This window comes from Halictus rubicundus, chromosome 12 (genome assembly GCF_050948215.1).
Source record: "Halictus rubicundus isolate RS-2024b chromosome 12, iyHalRubi1_principal, whole genome shotgun sequence".
NCBI classification, from domain to species: Eukaryota; Metazoa; Arthropoda; class Insecta; order Hymenoptera; family Halictidae; genus Halictus; species Halictus rubicundus.
The window spans coordinates 2,969,429-2,984,735 of NC_135160.1; the positions used below are offsets into that span (position 1 = coordinate 2,969,429).

General features: G+C 42.8%; 2 protein-coding genes across 2 annotated transcripts; one reads left to right on the top strand and one right to left on the bottom strand.

Annotated features, from left to right (window-relative positions):
- Positions 1-2,427: 2,427 nt before the first annotated feature.
- LOC143359472 (uncharacterized) lies at positions 2,428-3,588 on the bottom strand. The gene is made up of 3 exons (XM_076797410.1): positions 3,584-3,588; positions 2,679-2,907; positions 2,428-2,625 (listed from the first exon to the last, which is right to left on the bottom strand). Exons 1-3 carry the CDS (start codon positions 3,586-3,588, stop codon positions 2,428-2,430), a joined length of 432 nt encoding a protein of 143 aa, XP_076653525.1.
- Positions 3,589-7,339: 3,751 nt separating this feature from the next.
- Positions 7,340-14,519, top strand: Lmx1a (LIM homeobox transcription factor 1 alpha). The gene is made up of 4 exons (XM_076797640.1): positions 7,340-8,222; positions 9,663-10,082; positions 12,560-12,865; positions 14,130-14,519. Exons 1-4 carry the CDS (start codon positions 8,099-8,101, stop codon positions 14,390-14,392), a joined length of 1,113 nt encoding a protein of 370 aa, XP_076653755.1. The 5' UTR covers positions 7,340-8,098; the 3' UTR covers positions 14,393-14,519.
- The last annotated feature ends 788 nt before the right edge of the window (positions 14,520-15,307 follow it).

Sequence of the window (15,307 nt, forward strand, 5' to 3'; positions counted from 1 at the left end):
TTAAAGTTCTCCTTTCTGAACCATTTTTCAAAGCTGCTGGGAGTACTATGACGATACCTAACTTCATTGTTTTGGGGTGCTTGTAGGTATCGCTTTGCGACAAACATTTTTCGCTGCAGGCTCGACCGATCGTTCTCTTCGATCGGAATAAAAAGCATCGATGATCTAGATCCCGGTTACCCTGTAGCACAGCTGTTTCCATCGCAATCGGGGCGTCCCGACGCTGCCGTTCGGCGTATGGGCGCCGCGGCGCGACGCATTCCTGGCAAAGTAGTCATCACGCATTCCTGGGACGCAATCGTGAGCCTCCACCCTCGTTAACGAAAGATGGATTCGTACGCGGCAGCCTGAAGAGGACGCGTTATTACATTTTATCTAGGGTCGACGTCAGGAATGCCGCGAGGACCAGGGTGGGGAACAGGTCGGTCCGAGGACACGTGCCGTTCGTGATGGGCTCCTTTGAGCAATTGGATCCCTCCAACTGACAAAAAAATCTCTCGACATTTTTCGAATTTCGAGTAGCGCGGGTGTCGTTGCTGCTTTGACATTCTTTCCAGTGACCTGCCGAACCTTTCGAACCACCTGGACCATATTAAATTGTACCTATCCATTTTGATCATGAATCTGCAATGTAGTTACAAAAATAAAAACAATATATTGTTAAAAAGTCGGTCCATAACAATTCTAAGATGTTTTGTCAATTTCTTATTTTTCTACTGTTGGAACAGAGGTTCGTCTTTAAATTAAAATTTATTCAAAGTATAGTATTGAATTATTATTCTTTTATTTATTCAATTTATTTTCCATTCTGTTCGATTACTTTTTACCATTTTTGAGGTGACTTATCATGTTTTTGAACGAACCTATGAATAATGAATATTGTCAATATCAATAATACAATATAATGAGTATTATTACTATTGTTATTGTTAGTTAATTTGAAAACGGAACGGAGTTTCCTCCAAACCCGATATCAACCCTGTCAAGGGCCAATTCTGACAAAAAGGGTAAAAATGACTGCAGCCTGCTTACCGGCTACCCCTGATCAAGTTGTACGGCTCGGATCGGACAATTTATAATCAATGACGATAATTTTAAATGCGGACCACCCTTCCGTGAATCTCCATGCCGCAACCGGCTCCAAGGATCCTCTCGATGCGTATTATGATGCAGAGACACCCCTTTTACGCGTGACCAATGGGTGCGCAACGAGCCACGTGCAGACAGCTTACTATCACAAAGAGGTCCTTCTTCTGCTGAATAAAAAGCACCAGTTTTACAACTATTCACCATTTTGCGACAATAATCTCTGGGAGGCCCCGACATTTTTCTAAATGGGAAGCATTGATTTTTCGTTATACTTCTCATTAAACTAAGTAGCATTTACTTAAACCATTTTTTATTGTGCACAGAGTTAGCAAACCCCCGAAAAATACTTAGAGGTTCTGAAGAGAGAGTTACCGAAAAATCCAGTGCAGCAATAATTATTGTACGAACATTAGGCGTTTCTGCAACTCACTTTTTAGGATACGATGGTAATAGGATAACCCCCGAGAAATCGTCAGCATGAATTAGGATGCAGCGTCACCCCCTCGATGCGTGACCAAAGGGTGTTTAGAGGGTTGCCCGTCGTCCCCGGTCACGAAACAACGCCTGGAACCGTATCGGCATAATTACACGGATGGCGTTAGTGTCACATATCCCGGACAATGCATCGAACGGGATCGGGAGCCGGGAGATGGGGTGGATGCACCTGCAAGGAACCATATTTCATCCGGCGATCGAGCGACTTTTCTGCCTTTATGCGCCGTGAAATCGCTAGGGTCACCCGGGGTTTCCCTAATTTCTATTATGCACAGATAAGACCGTGTTAGGCGGCGACCACTCGAGAGAACAGGGGATGCTCGGATTTTTCGGCGAACAATGCTCTTCCCTTTCATCCGGGTGTCCTGTAACTATAGATTGTTCTTTATTTCATTGTGTCCCAACAATTTTTCCGTGCCGTGAAGTGTATCCGAACCGTGTTCGCTGAAACTGTAATACCGTGATTTGTTCTTTAAATAAATATTCTTGATTACTTCTATCAATTTAATCATTGACGTATGCACACATTGATCATCCTTTTCAACGATAAATTATATATTTTTGTATTATACAGGGTGTTTCACCTAACTCGAGGTTATATTTTTTGAGATTTCAAGGTCATCCAAGTTTTTTTTTAATGGAATGACATATTTTTATTATCGCTATATGATAGCCGAGGCCGAGACGAATCCAACGACCTGTAATGTTATGACCTTCACGTGACCTTGAGTTTGTTATCACCAACGATTCCACACCATACATTTACACTCCATGGGCGCTGGTGTACAACTTGTCGAAGCCATTTCGGGTTTTCAGTGCACCAATAATGCATACTATGTGTATTCAGTTGTCCATGGTTAGAAAAAGTAGCTTCGTCCGTAAAGAGAACGCCATAAAAGAAATGTTCATGTCTTTGTATTTGCTGCGATGCCCATGTACAAAAAGCAACACGATTCTCAAAGTCGTTGCCATGAAGCTCTTGATGTAAGGAAATATGGTATGGATGAAATTTATGATGTTGCAATATTCGGCACACACTTGCTTCGGAAAGAACGTTCAATTTTTCGACAACTTGTAGTAGGATCGATATTGACTGTAGCCAATGCAAAAGTTTCGGCATCTTCTCCAGTAGCAGGCTTTGATCGTTTTCTGTTCAGTGATTTAATACTCCCTGTTTTACAAAACAATTGAACTATGCGATCAAAACTGTGTCGAGAAGGATGATTTCTCTCAGGGTATCTTCCTGCGTACAGTTGAGATGCTTGTACCGAGTTACTTTTAGCCTCACTATAAACTAAAAGCATTTCTATCTTTTCTGCATAACTGTACACCGTCGTTTCAGAGAAGTAACGTTATCTCTCACAATCGAATAAATCCCGATGAATTTCTTAAACGTACTGATTAGAGTCACCGAAAGGGGAAGAATTTGTATCAGTGTTTACAATTTATTGTAAGCGTGTTTACAGTCATTAGTCAAGGTTCAAGAACATTTCTTGAAACCCTAGGGGGATCATGTCATCGTTCTTTCACTATTTACATCAAGTGCTCTACTTTTATGAATTTTTTATACTCAAGGTCACGTGGAGGTGATAATATTACAGGTCGTTAGATTCGTCTTGACCTCAGCTATCATATAGAGTTAATCAAAATATATCATTTGATTTGAAAAAACTTCGATGACCTTGAAATCTCAAAAAATGTAACCTTGAACAAATTTTTTTGCCTATCATAATATTTGCCCCTCTGAACCAACTAATGTTTTTCTATAATTTCATAAAAGACAAGCGAGATATTATAGATGCTCGAGTTAGGTGAAACATCCTGTATATTTTTCCTACCCATCACTCAATTTTTTAATTTCATCTTTAGAGCATATTTCAGGCTTTAAATATAAAAAATTGTTGGCTCGATTAATGTCAAATAATGTTAGGGGACCCGTTTCTCGTTTATCGGAAGGGTAAAAAGTTCCGCTTCGATATTGACCATATTTTCCGTATACCTCATAGATATTTGTAATGGCGTCTTTAACTGCACTGTTCTTTTTAAATTCACACGATGCCAGACATGAATTTGTCTGAGCAAGTAAAAAGTATTCAAAAAGAGGAAATATTAAATTAAATATTATTATTATTTCTTTTCATTATTTTTCTTTTCCAAGTGAGATTCACTAATTAAATGAGAAACGACGCTATTTATCGATTGAGATAGATACAGTGAAAGTGAAGCGAGGACGCACGTTGGAAGCTTCACGAAACGCCAGTGGAGGATGACAAAACCATAAGTCTCCGTTTCAATTGTCGGCGCAACGTGATACGAGGCCAATCAGCCGACCGAGTAGCCGGAAGACAGACGTGGACCTCGAAAAACTGGCATATTGAGTGCGTCGATGTTTACCAGGTTCATTGTCTACGCAGGAATCATATTTGTCAAATAAAAGCCCCTTCGGTTTCTTTGTCTGTGTCCATCAATCCCGGACAATCTCTCATACCGAGCACTTCAGAATCGACGTGTCTACCGTTTGGTCTGGCATCGAATACAACAACTTGCACAGCCCAATTCTGGAAGGAGAATCTTCAAGAAAACCAATATAGCGAATACCGTACTGTCCATCTGTTATCAATACTTAAACGTTGGAGTTAACGTCAATATCTTCCGGTGAATATTTCTAAGTTAATGTACTCGCAAGGATCGAATGGGTGCATCTTCCTCTGGATCAAAGGAAGGAGAGCGTCCTGCATTTAATAAATGTTTATCGGCCTTCAATCGCAGAGAATTAAAAAGATGGAAAGCACGTTGAATCAAGTTCGACAGAGCCAGCAAGGAATTCGAAGAAGCAGAATTTTTGAGAAGACGAATGCAACGCGTTGTCAAGAAATAAGAGAGCTCAAGGGAGAAAGAGAGAGAGAGAGAGAGAGAGAGAGAGAGAGGTCTGGAAGGTCCGATCTAAGAGAGCGTTCTGCTCGAAGCAATATCGCGATGGCGGATGCCAAAGGGAGGAAGGCAGAGTCGTGTATTTTGTCGCGAAAGTCTCTCGGCGCATTGGAGTATTTGGCCGTTTGTCGGACCGCGTAAATACGCGACAATGCCGTCCTTTGTGCGGCTCGTCTATCAGCGATGTTTGCCAAATAAAAGCCTATATACGGGCCTCTTTGTCTCTGTTGGGCTCGTGGCGTTCGCTGAAGCCACCCCCGGGGTTGCGCGCCACCCCCGCCAACGCCAATGATACGCCTAGTTGCCTATGAAACTCCGGTATGCCCCCTCGGTGCGTGCACAAAGGGGCATCAAGTTGGCGGTGACGGGGATGCAAAGTATTTCCAGGGGGGAGGGGGTTGGAACACGTGCGGACCCGAAGGGGAACCGGTCCGAGCCCCCCCGTCGGACAAGCTAAATCGGGGACGACAGCCAGCATACGTTGGGGGTGAGAGGGGGTGGCCTGTTTGTGGGCCGAATTTGTTCGAAACATTAGCCGTCACCTTGGCCCTAAGGGAATGCCCGATTCGTGGAAACCGGCCGCGATTAGGCTGCTCAGAAACGTTGATCGATGAACCCTTCAGAAATCACGATTCTTGGCTTATTTCTTTGCAATCGACTTTGTATAGTATTTTACAAAAATATGACCGACATACGTTTTTGGTTGCATGAAAATTACGAGACTGAATTTATTTCGACTTCAAGCAATTTTTATAACAAGGCTTGAATGAAGAAATTTATTTAATCAGTTCTGTGTTTCTCATCCATGACAGTTTTAGCGATCAGAGGTTGGATACTTCTTCCTTGTCTGTAATGACAAACATTGTGATGCACCGGATATTGTGTAGATATTATACCTGGATATCCGTTCAATATTAATTTTGGTGTGTAACATTTGTTCTACAATTATTACTACTATTAGATAGGGACACTCTGTATGGTGGCTATGAAAATCCAGCTGATGTCCCCAGGGTATTACCACACAAATCTACTTAACTCCCAAGCTGATAAGATCTGGAAGAATATAGAAGGGTGTGTGAGTTGCTAATCATTTTAGCGATAGTCATCGCGTGACATCGCTCAAGCTAATTGTCACGGAATATGTGTGTCGCTATTTTTTAATTTCTTGAGTTTTTAAAAAACTACCCTGAAGTTGCTGTACTTAGAACATGAAGATTATTTTAGCAACTAGTCTGGCTTGACCTATGTGTCTGCTAAGAAACAGGATTCAACTTCCCATTTTTCCAAAGCATCCAGAAACCACCCCGAAAACATTTCCCATCAAACTTCCCAAAAATGCAAGCTGCATCTTCAGCAAAATTATAATCTGTACCAAACCTAACAAAGATTGCACAAAAGGGTTGAACTTCCAAATCAACTTGCTATTTTTCCAAAGCATCCAGAAATCACCCCCAAAACATTTCCCATCAAACTCCCCAAAAATTCAAACTACATCTTCCATAAAATTATAATTTGTACGAAACCTAACAAAGATTGCACAAAAGGGTTGAACTTCCAAATCAACTTGCTATTTTTCCAAAGCATCCAGAAATCACCCCCAAAACATTTCCCATCAAACTCCCCAAAAATTCAAACTACATCTTCCATAAAATTATAATTTGTACGAAACCTAACAAAAATTGTACAAAAGGGTTAAACTTCCAAATCAACTCCCCATTTTTCCAAAGCATCCAGAAACCACTCCCAAAACATTTCCCATCAAACTTCCCAAAAATTCAAACTGTATCTTCCGCAAAATTATAATCTGTACCAAACCTAACAAAGATTGCACAAAAGGGTTGAACTTCCAAATCAACTTGCTATTTTTCCAAAGCATCCAGAAACTACCCCCAAAACATTTCCCATCAAACTTCCCAAAAATTCAAACTGTATCTTCCGCAAAATTATAATCTGTACCAAACCTAACAAAGATTGCACAAAAGGGTTGAACTTCCAAATCAACTTGCTATTTTTCCAAAGCATCCAGAAATCACCCCCAAAACATTTCCCATCAAACTTCCCAAAAATTCAAACTACATCTTCCATAAAATTATAATTTGTACGAAACCTAACAAAAATTGCACAAAAGGGTTGAACTTCCAAATCAACTCCCCATTTTTCCAAAGCATCCAGAAATCACCCCCAAAACATTTCCCATCAAACCTCCCAAAAATGCAAGCTGCATCTTCAGCAAAATTATAATCTGTACCAAACCTAACAAAGATTGCACAAAAGGGTTGAACTTCCAAATCAACTTGCTATTTTTCCAAAGCATCCAGAAATCACCCCCAAAACATTTCCCATCAAACTCCCCAAAAATTCAAACTACATCTTCCATAAAATTATAATTTGTACGAAACCTAACAAAAATTGTACAAAAGGGTTGAACTTCCAAATCAACTCCCCATTTTTCCAAAGCATCCAGAAACCACCCCCAAAACATTTCCCATCAAACTCCCCAAAAATGCAATCCCAATCTTGGATGAAACTATAAACTACACTCTCTGACATCCGTATTCATTTCATCCAAACGCAACAATCTCGCAAGAAAAATGAAACCCTGGACCGAGCGGCTGTCTCGAAAAAACCACCCCCGATCCATCCAGCCATCTAATATTCAGCGGCCAGGTCGGCAGGCGGTCTTGATCCCCGAAAAAATCTTCGGCAGCGAGACCCGAAAGAAATTCGCACCCTAAATCCAGCGTACGTCACTGGCGTCGGCGTTGATATTGATCTCCTGGCTCTGAACGCAACCGGTTGAGCACCGCGACGGCTTCGCACCCCCTCCACAGCCGACCGTTGAAAGGGCGGATCCTGTTGCCGCCAATCCTGGTCGCGTTCTCGTCAAGGGATGAAGCCTCCGCCCCCGTTCACTCTCGTCGATCGGTCGTCTATCTCGCGACGCCTGTTCCTGGAGGGGTGGAGGTCGGCGTCGGCGTCGTCGTCGGCGAGAGGGGGTTGATTTTCACTGTCGATGCGGTGGCTCCCGTCAAAAAAGCTTCAGAGTCCGGCCGGCCGACACGCGTTCGTATCTATCACGCAGCGAGACTCGTTTTCCTGGTTCCCGTCAGAGGGAAAACCACCCCCGTGCCGCCAGCCCTCCCTCCAGGAAAGAAAACCGCCGGTTTCTACCCTCAGGATGCTAAACACCCGGCTGTCAACGGCTCGTCGAACTTCGATGCCAGTTAGGATACCTGCGGACGAACGAATCTGCCCTTGAGACTGGTCACCGCGGGCGAAGAACCTGATCAGGGTTAGCTACCCTTCGTCTAGGACGGTGAAGCGAGGAATTCTCGTGTTAAGGACGCTTCCAGTGCCTCTCTTGCGAACGTGACACCTCATTTTGTGGACCAGGGTGGTTGATTTTCGTTCGGCTGTGACTACAGGGGGTGGAACAGGGTTGACAGTGATCGTAGGTGGTCGCAGACGCTTCTTCGGGATTTTTTCACTTGGCTTCGAAGGATTGTCGTCTGCTGGCTTTTCGCAGTGAGTGGAACAGTGTGATAGGGAACGGCGAACCGTGGGTGCCAGGATATTTGCAACCATGTTGGAGTTCTACCCGCCGCTACCCGGTGCCCTGAACCGGCAGGCCGAGTCCGGTCCGCCGACGATGGCCTCCGCTGCGCCCCCGATGCCGTTCAGACCTGCGAACGATAACAACAATGGAGGTAGGAGGCTGGTTTAATTGTTCTCGCCTTGTAGAACTTCGTAGACACTAACCGAACTTTAGTTCGACACTGATTGAGCTTGAACTTTGCACTCAATTGGGTGGTAATGTTGGAGGGGTTGACGTTTGAGGGCGCTTCGTAGTTGGAAGAGTTGTGCCTTTCAGTTGTAAAAATTTTGAACCTTGATGCGTTGCAAATTTTTGGTTCCTTCTTGTTGTTCTCTGAGCGGTAACTCTGCTTTGCTGTAACAGACAAATAGCCAAAAGTAGTCAGTAAATTGTTGGTAAATAATTATAGTTAGTAAACAGTTAGCTAGTAAATACTAAATTAACTTGGTACAGAAATAAGCAGTCTGTTCCATTTATAAAATTCGCGTGGTTTCTTAACATTAGCGTGCACTTCAAAAGTGTTCTTCAACGTTGTATATAAATAAATAATGTCTCTATAATATCTATAGTTTATACTCTATTTCGTGTTCGTCGCTTTATTAATTGCTAATCATGGATGTTGTTTATGATGTACTGCTCGTTCGGAATGTAACGCTACAACAAGGTGTTGTGTAAGAGTACCGCTAATTTATTGTAGATATATAATTTTACGAGGTACGCGATACACATTTCTCGAAAGAAATAGTTATGGCAGACCGATCAAACACGAGATGACTGTCACAGAGAAACTTATCATATTCCGTCGCAGCATCGCTTTATCACTATCGGCAATCGATAAGTGACGGAATAAATTTCATGGGTCTCGCGATATTGCTTCGCTCCCAGAACGCTATCACATTTCTCAGTCCGACAGCGATATCAGTCAGAATAACTCCCCATGCATTTATTTCTCTCGCGGCGGTGCTGTATCGCGGTTTAAAAACTACCAGCCCGATAGAAAACTGTTCGAATCATTCTAAATCGTATGATTAAAAGACCGTTTGACAGCTGTGCTGATACAGCTGTTCGTGACTGCGATTACAAATGTCGTATTGTTTATACAAATATTCTACGCAATGTCCTGATTTTAATATTGATCTCAAAGATTTCAGACTTATAATGAATTCATCATGTTCAGATTTCTTTGAATAACTTGAACGAACTGGATCTAGTTTATATCCTGTTGCACATTCCAATGTCTGCAGACTTTTATCCAAAATAAAAATTGTTCCAGCCAAACATAATTTTGTTAACCTGGGACTAATACAATGGAGCTTTCAATCTGTCCACTGCTTTCTCAGTTTTACCATAAACGAATAAAACCCGCAGTCTAGTAATAAGTCCATCTCCAACGGACTTGTTGGCAAAACAGAAATCTTCAGCATGTTGGTCTCCAAAAAAGAGTGTAACAGTCCAACAACTTAGTACATGAAAGTCTGCAACCACTTCCGGTCGGCGTCTTCAATGATGACGATTTGATAGCATCGATTTGATAGCTGTTCTCCGTTTCCAGAGCCCACGGTCTCCGTGAAGACAGAGTCCGGTCTCCTGGAGACGATCTGCGCCGGTTGCGACCGCACCATAGCAGACAAATACGTGATGCAGGTCGCCGGAAGGAACTACCACGAAGAGTGTCTATCGTGCGCCGTGTGCGCCGCGCCTCTGACCAATTCCTGCTTCATCCGCGAGCTAAAGTTCTACTGCAGGTCCGACTACGAGAGGATCTTCAGCGTGAAGTGCGCCAGGTGCATGGAGAAGATCAGCTGCTCGGACTTCGTCCTCAGGGCGCCGGGCCTGGTCTTCCATGTCGAGTGTTTCGCGTGTTGCGTCTGCGGGCAACCGCTTCCGCCGGGCGCGCAGTACTTGCTCAGACAGGGCCAGCCGATCTGCAAAAGGGATTACGAGAACGAGCTCTACCTGAACAGCCCCCAAGGTTCGTCTCGATCAAACGTTTCCCATCTGTTTCTTCGACTTCCCTTTCGCTTCAGTAGTTGCAAAGTTGTAATACCTTTCTCGTTGGGTCCTCGATCCAGATTTTCTTTGAAGCTCGATCGTTTCAGTTTACCTTCTCGTAACGTTGAATCAGCAATTCTCTTTGCTTTCACTTTGGAATTTGAAGATACTGTTATTGGATCTCCTTAGTTTTCTCGATTCCGTTGAAAAAAGTGTTCAGAAAGTAGCGTATAGATTTTGGATCCAGTCTCAAACGAATTTGTGTTCCGCATGTTTCTGTTTTTCGAAAGAAGGGACCCGCAGTGTAGCGTGCATCGTAACAATTGCATCCACTCTGTTTTAATTTGATTATACCCGCTCTCAGTGAATCTCAGGTCTCCTCTTTCAACAAACTGACAATCAAAAAATAGAACAAGCCTTGTACATCCTCTTCGTTGCTTCTCACTCGCTTCTAAAAGCTTGAGGAATGCGTCTGAACGTCAATGGAACGAATGCTATACAACTTGCTGATCTATGTTTTATTGAATCCTTCTACTTTTCCAAAAAATAATTTCTAATACCGTTTCGAGATGTGTGTTTGAATATATCTATTCCTGTTGTTGTGCTTTGTTTCCTGTCTCGTCGATTCCAGCTTATCGTTTCCTCGAACCCTGTCGTCAATTCGAAGGAAAAATTGTCGAACGCTTGGCGATCTGTTCTTTTTCGGCCCGCCTAGACCGCGATTTTGTAAATTGTTAGGTAGATAAAGCATTGATCGCAGAACCGAGAACTTTGACAGCAAACTGCTCGACTATCGTCATTCCTTTATCGATTACGTTCGCGCGATAATTAACGAAAAAGCTCGTTTTATTCCCCGCGGCGCGGCCAGGCTCCTCGTTTTTCGCTGAAGCAAAAAAGAAATTTATTAAAAAAACGATCCACGTGCGAGAACGTATTGTACATACCTTGTTGCATTGTTCGCAGGTTGTACTACTACAATCTAAAGACATCCAATGTAAATACCTACAGGAATTTCATATCGAGGCTGTCTCTTTTCAAGGTAACTACACTTAAAACCAAGCGTAATTAGAAGCGGTCCGAGAATGGCCCTTTCTAACGCCAATCTGCGCAGAGAATCGCGAACAGTCGAACTTTCTATGCGTTCGTGGGCTTTACATTTTCTTTCCGAAGTTCAGTTCATCGCGGATAATAGAAGAGCAGTTTGTTAGTCAGGATTCCGTGCAGTCGATGCAGAAAAAATCATCTCAGAGTTCCAGACAGTTTCTATTCAACGAGATTCCGCGGGGTTCGCAGGTCGCCGGAACGTTCTTCCCTGAAATTTAACGTCTTAACAACTAAACCTGCCACGGTCAAAATGGCCGGTTTTCTATTTCAAAACGTTTTCATAGGAAATTACTGAATTGACTTGTTTAGTTAACACGTTGACTGCCATGTCACCCATATGTGGGTGACGGAATTATTTGTCCAGGTTTTAAAATGAATTTTTACGTTAATATATTCATCGTACCAAATTTAATTAGGGTCTGTAAAATGCAAGAAAGTTTGAGGACTACTCAATGTCATGCATTTAATTTTTTTCAATTTTTATTTCATTAAATCACTTACTTTGATTTTATGGAATTTTTGAGATTTCTAGTTTGGCAGTCAAAGTGTTAAACACATATTATAATGAAATCGTACGAAGTTTAAGTACATTCAATCTTCTCCCTTCTATAAGACGTTTCACTTTTATATACTTTGTGCTTCGTAGGTTTAGTGTTAATTCCTTCATTTTGCTCGGAGCCGTCGGTTGTCTCTTTTCTGCTCGCAGTTCTTCGAACCTTTCGCTTCCGCGAGCTTAAAGTAAACCTAATTGTTCGATGGTTCCCACTCCGAAGTTGCTCTAGTGATTGTTTGCAAGGGGTTTGGTTGAATGGAAACAAGTCTGATCAGTATTTTCACAGAGTGCAGTGGGGCCGAATGAGCCTAAACGCGGCAAAAAGTCCCCTTTAACAAAGTATCCTTTTAAAAAATAAATTTTATACGATTAGTTCACTCTGAGTTTTTAGAAAAATTGTCTGTACTGGTATGAATAGCACCTTTCAAGTCTCTCATCCCCAAGGGTTGTTTTCACCCCGTAAACACAAAAATTCTGGCAAAACAAAAAACAGTGCAAATATTTTTCAATGTTTCGATCGCGTGCAAAGTCTATTTGTCACCTCGCAACAATTGATTTATACATATTACGTTAAAACCGAAGTTGTATAGATTATTCCTCGACAAACAAGACCTCGAATAAATGTTGACCTAGCCACGAAAATGAAACAAACACGGATAAATATATCATTCGAAGCCTAAAATCTTTTTCACCGCGTTCCGGCTGCGTCGACCCCACTGTGCGGCGTTTGTCGACGTTTAATTAAGTTCGAACGATGCTTGATCCTGTTGTCCGATGATTAACGACTCGTTGTTCGACAGACTATGACCTGCTGGACGAAAATCGGCCCCGCGATGGTCGTCGAGGTCCGAAACGGCCGCGGACTATCCTCACGTCCGCGCAGAGGCGTCAGTTCAAGGCCTCGTTCGAGGTCTCTCCGAAACCCTGTCGGAAGGTCCGAGAGGCTCTGGCGAAGGACACTGGCCTCAGTGTTCGTGTGGTGCAGGTCTGGTTCCAGAACCAGAGGGCTAAGATGAAGAAGCTGCAGAGGAAAGCGAAGACCGAGCCTGGATCGGACAAGGAGCCAAAGGAAGAACGCCGACCGGAAAGTCCTCACAGCGATCACAGTAAGTCGTCTCTCTTTGCCTCCTTTATCTCTCAAGTACCTCCTGTTTTCTGCGTCGTCATCGCATTCCAAATATCTTTGTTTCATCTTCATTATCGCTTACTAATTCTTGATTTGATCATTCTACCTCCTGTTTTCTACGTCTCGGTCCAAATATCTCCAGTTCATTCATCTTCATTATCATTTACCAATTCTTGATTTGCTAATTCTGCAACTACCTCCTGTTTTCTACGTCTCACTCCAGTTACCTTGACACACGTGGTTTGGTAAAAATGGAATACAAGTGTCGTCATCTTCATGTTCATTTTTATGTTTTAAGTTTTGAGAGTCCACTGTTTGGAAGCTTTAAACATTCTTAGTGCTTTCAGAAGGTTTTTTGTTCAGATGTGATGTCCAATCGAGAATGGTCGAATTAATTGATGGATTGTATTCAGTATTATATTCAGGTGTTCCTAGCTGACTCTTTCCATTTTTAGTAAATTCGGTAGTAAATTTACCACTATGTTAGAGAAATGAATCAATGAATACTTCTAGATTATCAGTCGTCGATGATTTTCCTTTGTCTTCTGCGATTCCTTTGATGACTCCATTTTATCAGACCACGTCCAATCCAGTGCGACCTGGAATAAATCAAAAGAATAAGAAACTGTTTAATGTTCAATATTCGATTGATGAATCGTTTATCTCCTCCGTCCGTTCAAGAGAAGATATTGCCAGCGACTTCTTGCTTTAATTTTCTCGCACCGCACTCACGAATCCGCACACACTATCAGCGAAGACTGGTTAATGGGGCTCTGCAAAAAGAAACACTCGGTGCAAAATGCCAATCGTTTGATCTCGTTCGCAGGTCATTATTTGAACGCCATGAACATGCGCGACGGGGAATCTTCTAGCTTCTCCTCGGCCACGCAACCGCTCAACCCCAATAACCCGTACTCGCCCGACGGTAAGTCTCTTTCTCACCGTAGAAACAATAGCGCCGCGTACCGTCTCCGAATATTTCATTGTGACCACGTGCTCTTCGGTGGTCCCCTCGAGATCCGAGAGAAGATCCTCCTAATAACATAACGTCGACGAATAAAGTTAATAAAGTTAATTAAGCATTTTATGGAAAGCGGGAAGAAAAATAAGATTGCAAGAATTTAGAGGCCGGCGGTTGAATAGAAAAGTGTCTAGGACCAACGAAATCCTTGATACTGAATAAATAAGATTTTTTTGGTGTTGACACAGTGCAAAAATGTTAATGGATCTCGATCAATTTTCAGACACATATCCCGGCCACTCGGGCGAGAGTTTCTGCAGCAGCGATCTGTCGTTGGATGGAACGGAAGCTGGTTTCGACATAGGCGAAAACGAGGGCGGAGGCGGGCAAGATGGCGGCCATCAAGGCGGCGGATCCCACCCACATCACGGGCCAACATCCCACGAGGCGCCATCCTTGTCGCAGAGTTTGCACGCGGCGATTCACAACCCCATCGACAAACTGTTCCTGATGCAGAGTAGTTACTTCAGCGGCGACCACGCGTAATCCGAGACCCGTTTCCCCCATTCTTTTCTTTCATTTGGCGTCCCTATTCTCCGACCCCCATGACGTAGCTGGTCCCTGCGTCGAGCATAGCGTGCCCCCGATTCTTCTCAAGCAAATCCTCGGAAATCTCTCCCATTTTCCTTTTCCATTCCTGTACAAAATGTTCGTTCCACGTGAAGATAATTTAGCTGTACATCGTATTCGAGGAGAATATTCATATTTATTATTTGCTTTACCGTGCCGGGCAAATGCGGGAATGTTAACGAGCGACTTTCAATATTTTATAGGGTAACTGCGTTAATTTATGTAATATTGTTAAGTTGACAGAGCGACGGGTGTGTCGTAGGGTAAGCTATAGTAGAATATGTACAAACAGTTTTCGAATCCATTATCTTTTCGTTCCAATAGAACCTTGAAGAGTATTTATTTTGTATATTTTTGATTCGATATTGTTATTGGACTGCGGATGTCTGTACACCGATATGCGAGAACGTGATGATTTAAAGTTTCATCCAGACAATGCGTAACGTGCGTTTGATAAAAATCGAAAATCCGCGGTCTAATTATTCTACAGATTTTTCTTTCATCGACGGAGCGTTCTTCCGTTTATTCTGTGATTCGACTTTAATTGATCGTCTCCGATTGATCGTCGCCATTACCGCGCGATTCTCGTTCGTAGAGCGATCGTTAATTTCAAGGACGGTTTCGATGTACCAAAGATGGCGAGGACACGACACGGCGCAAAGAATATCGCGGTTCGATTTACTATTAAGCGATGTATCCTTCGGTTCACACGTATAAAAAGGAAAAACAACATATATTTAAGCATCGACGAACGTTCGTACCTTATTTCTGTCCCGAACGATGATGGTCGTCGACGGAGACGCATTGACTGCGGAGCTCCTTCGTTAAAAT

Excerpts from the sequence above, each read along its gene's own strand:
- LOC143359472 (XM_076797410.1), bottom strand. Across the intron at positions 2,626-2,678 it reads AAACTTTTGCATTGGCTACA|CAAGTGTGTGCCGAATATTG; the intron begins GTCAATATCGAT and ends TTCTTTCCGAAG.
- Lmx1a (XM_076797640.1), top strand. The coding sequence starts at position 8,099 with ATGTTGGAGTTCTACCCGCCGCTACCCGGTGCCCTGAACCGGCAGGCC. Across the intron at positions 8,223-9,662 it reads GAACGATAACAACAATGGAG|AGCCCACGGTCTCCGTGAAG; the intron begins GTAGGAGGCTGG and ends CTCCGTTTCCAG. Across the intron at positions 12,866-14,129 it reads AAGTCCTCACAGCGATCACA|ACACATATCCCGGCCACTCG; the intron begins GTAAGTCGTCTC and ends ATCAATTTTCAG.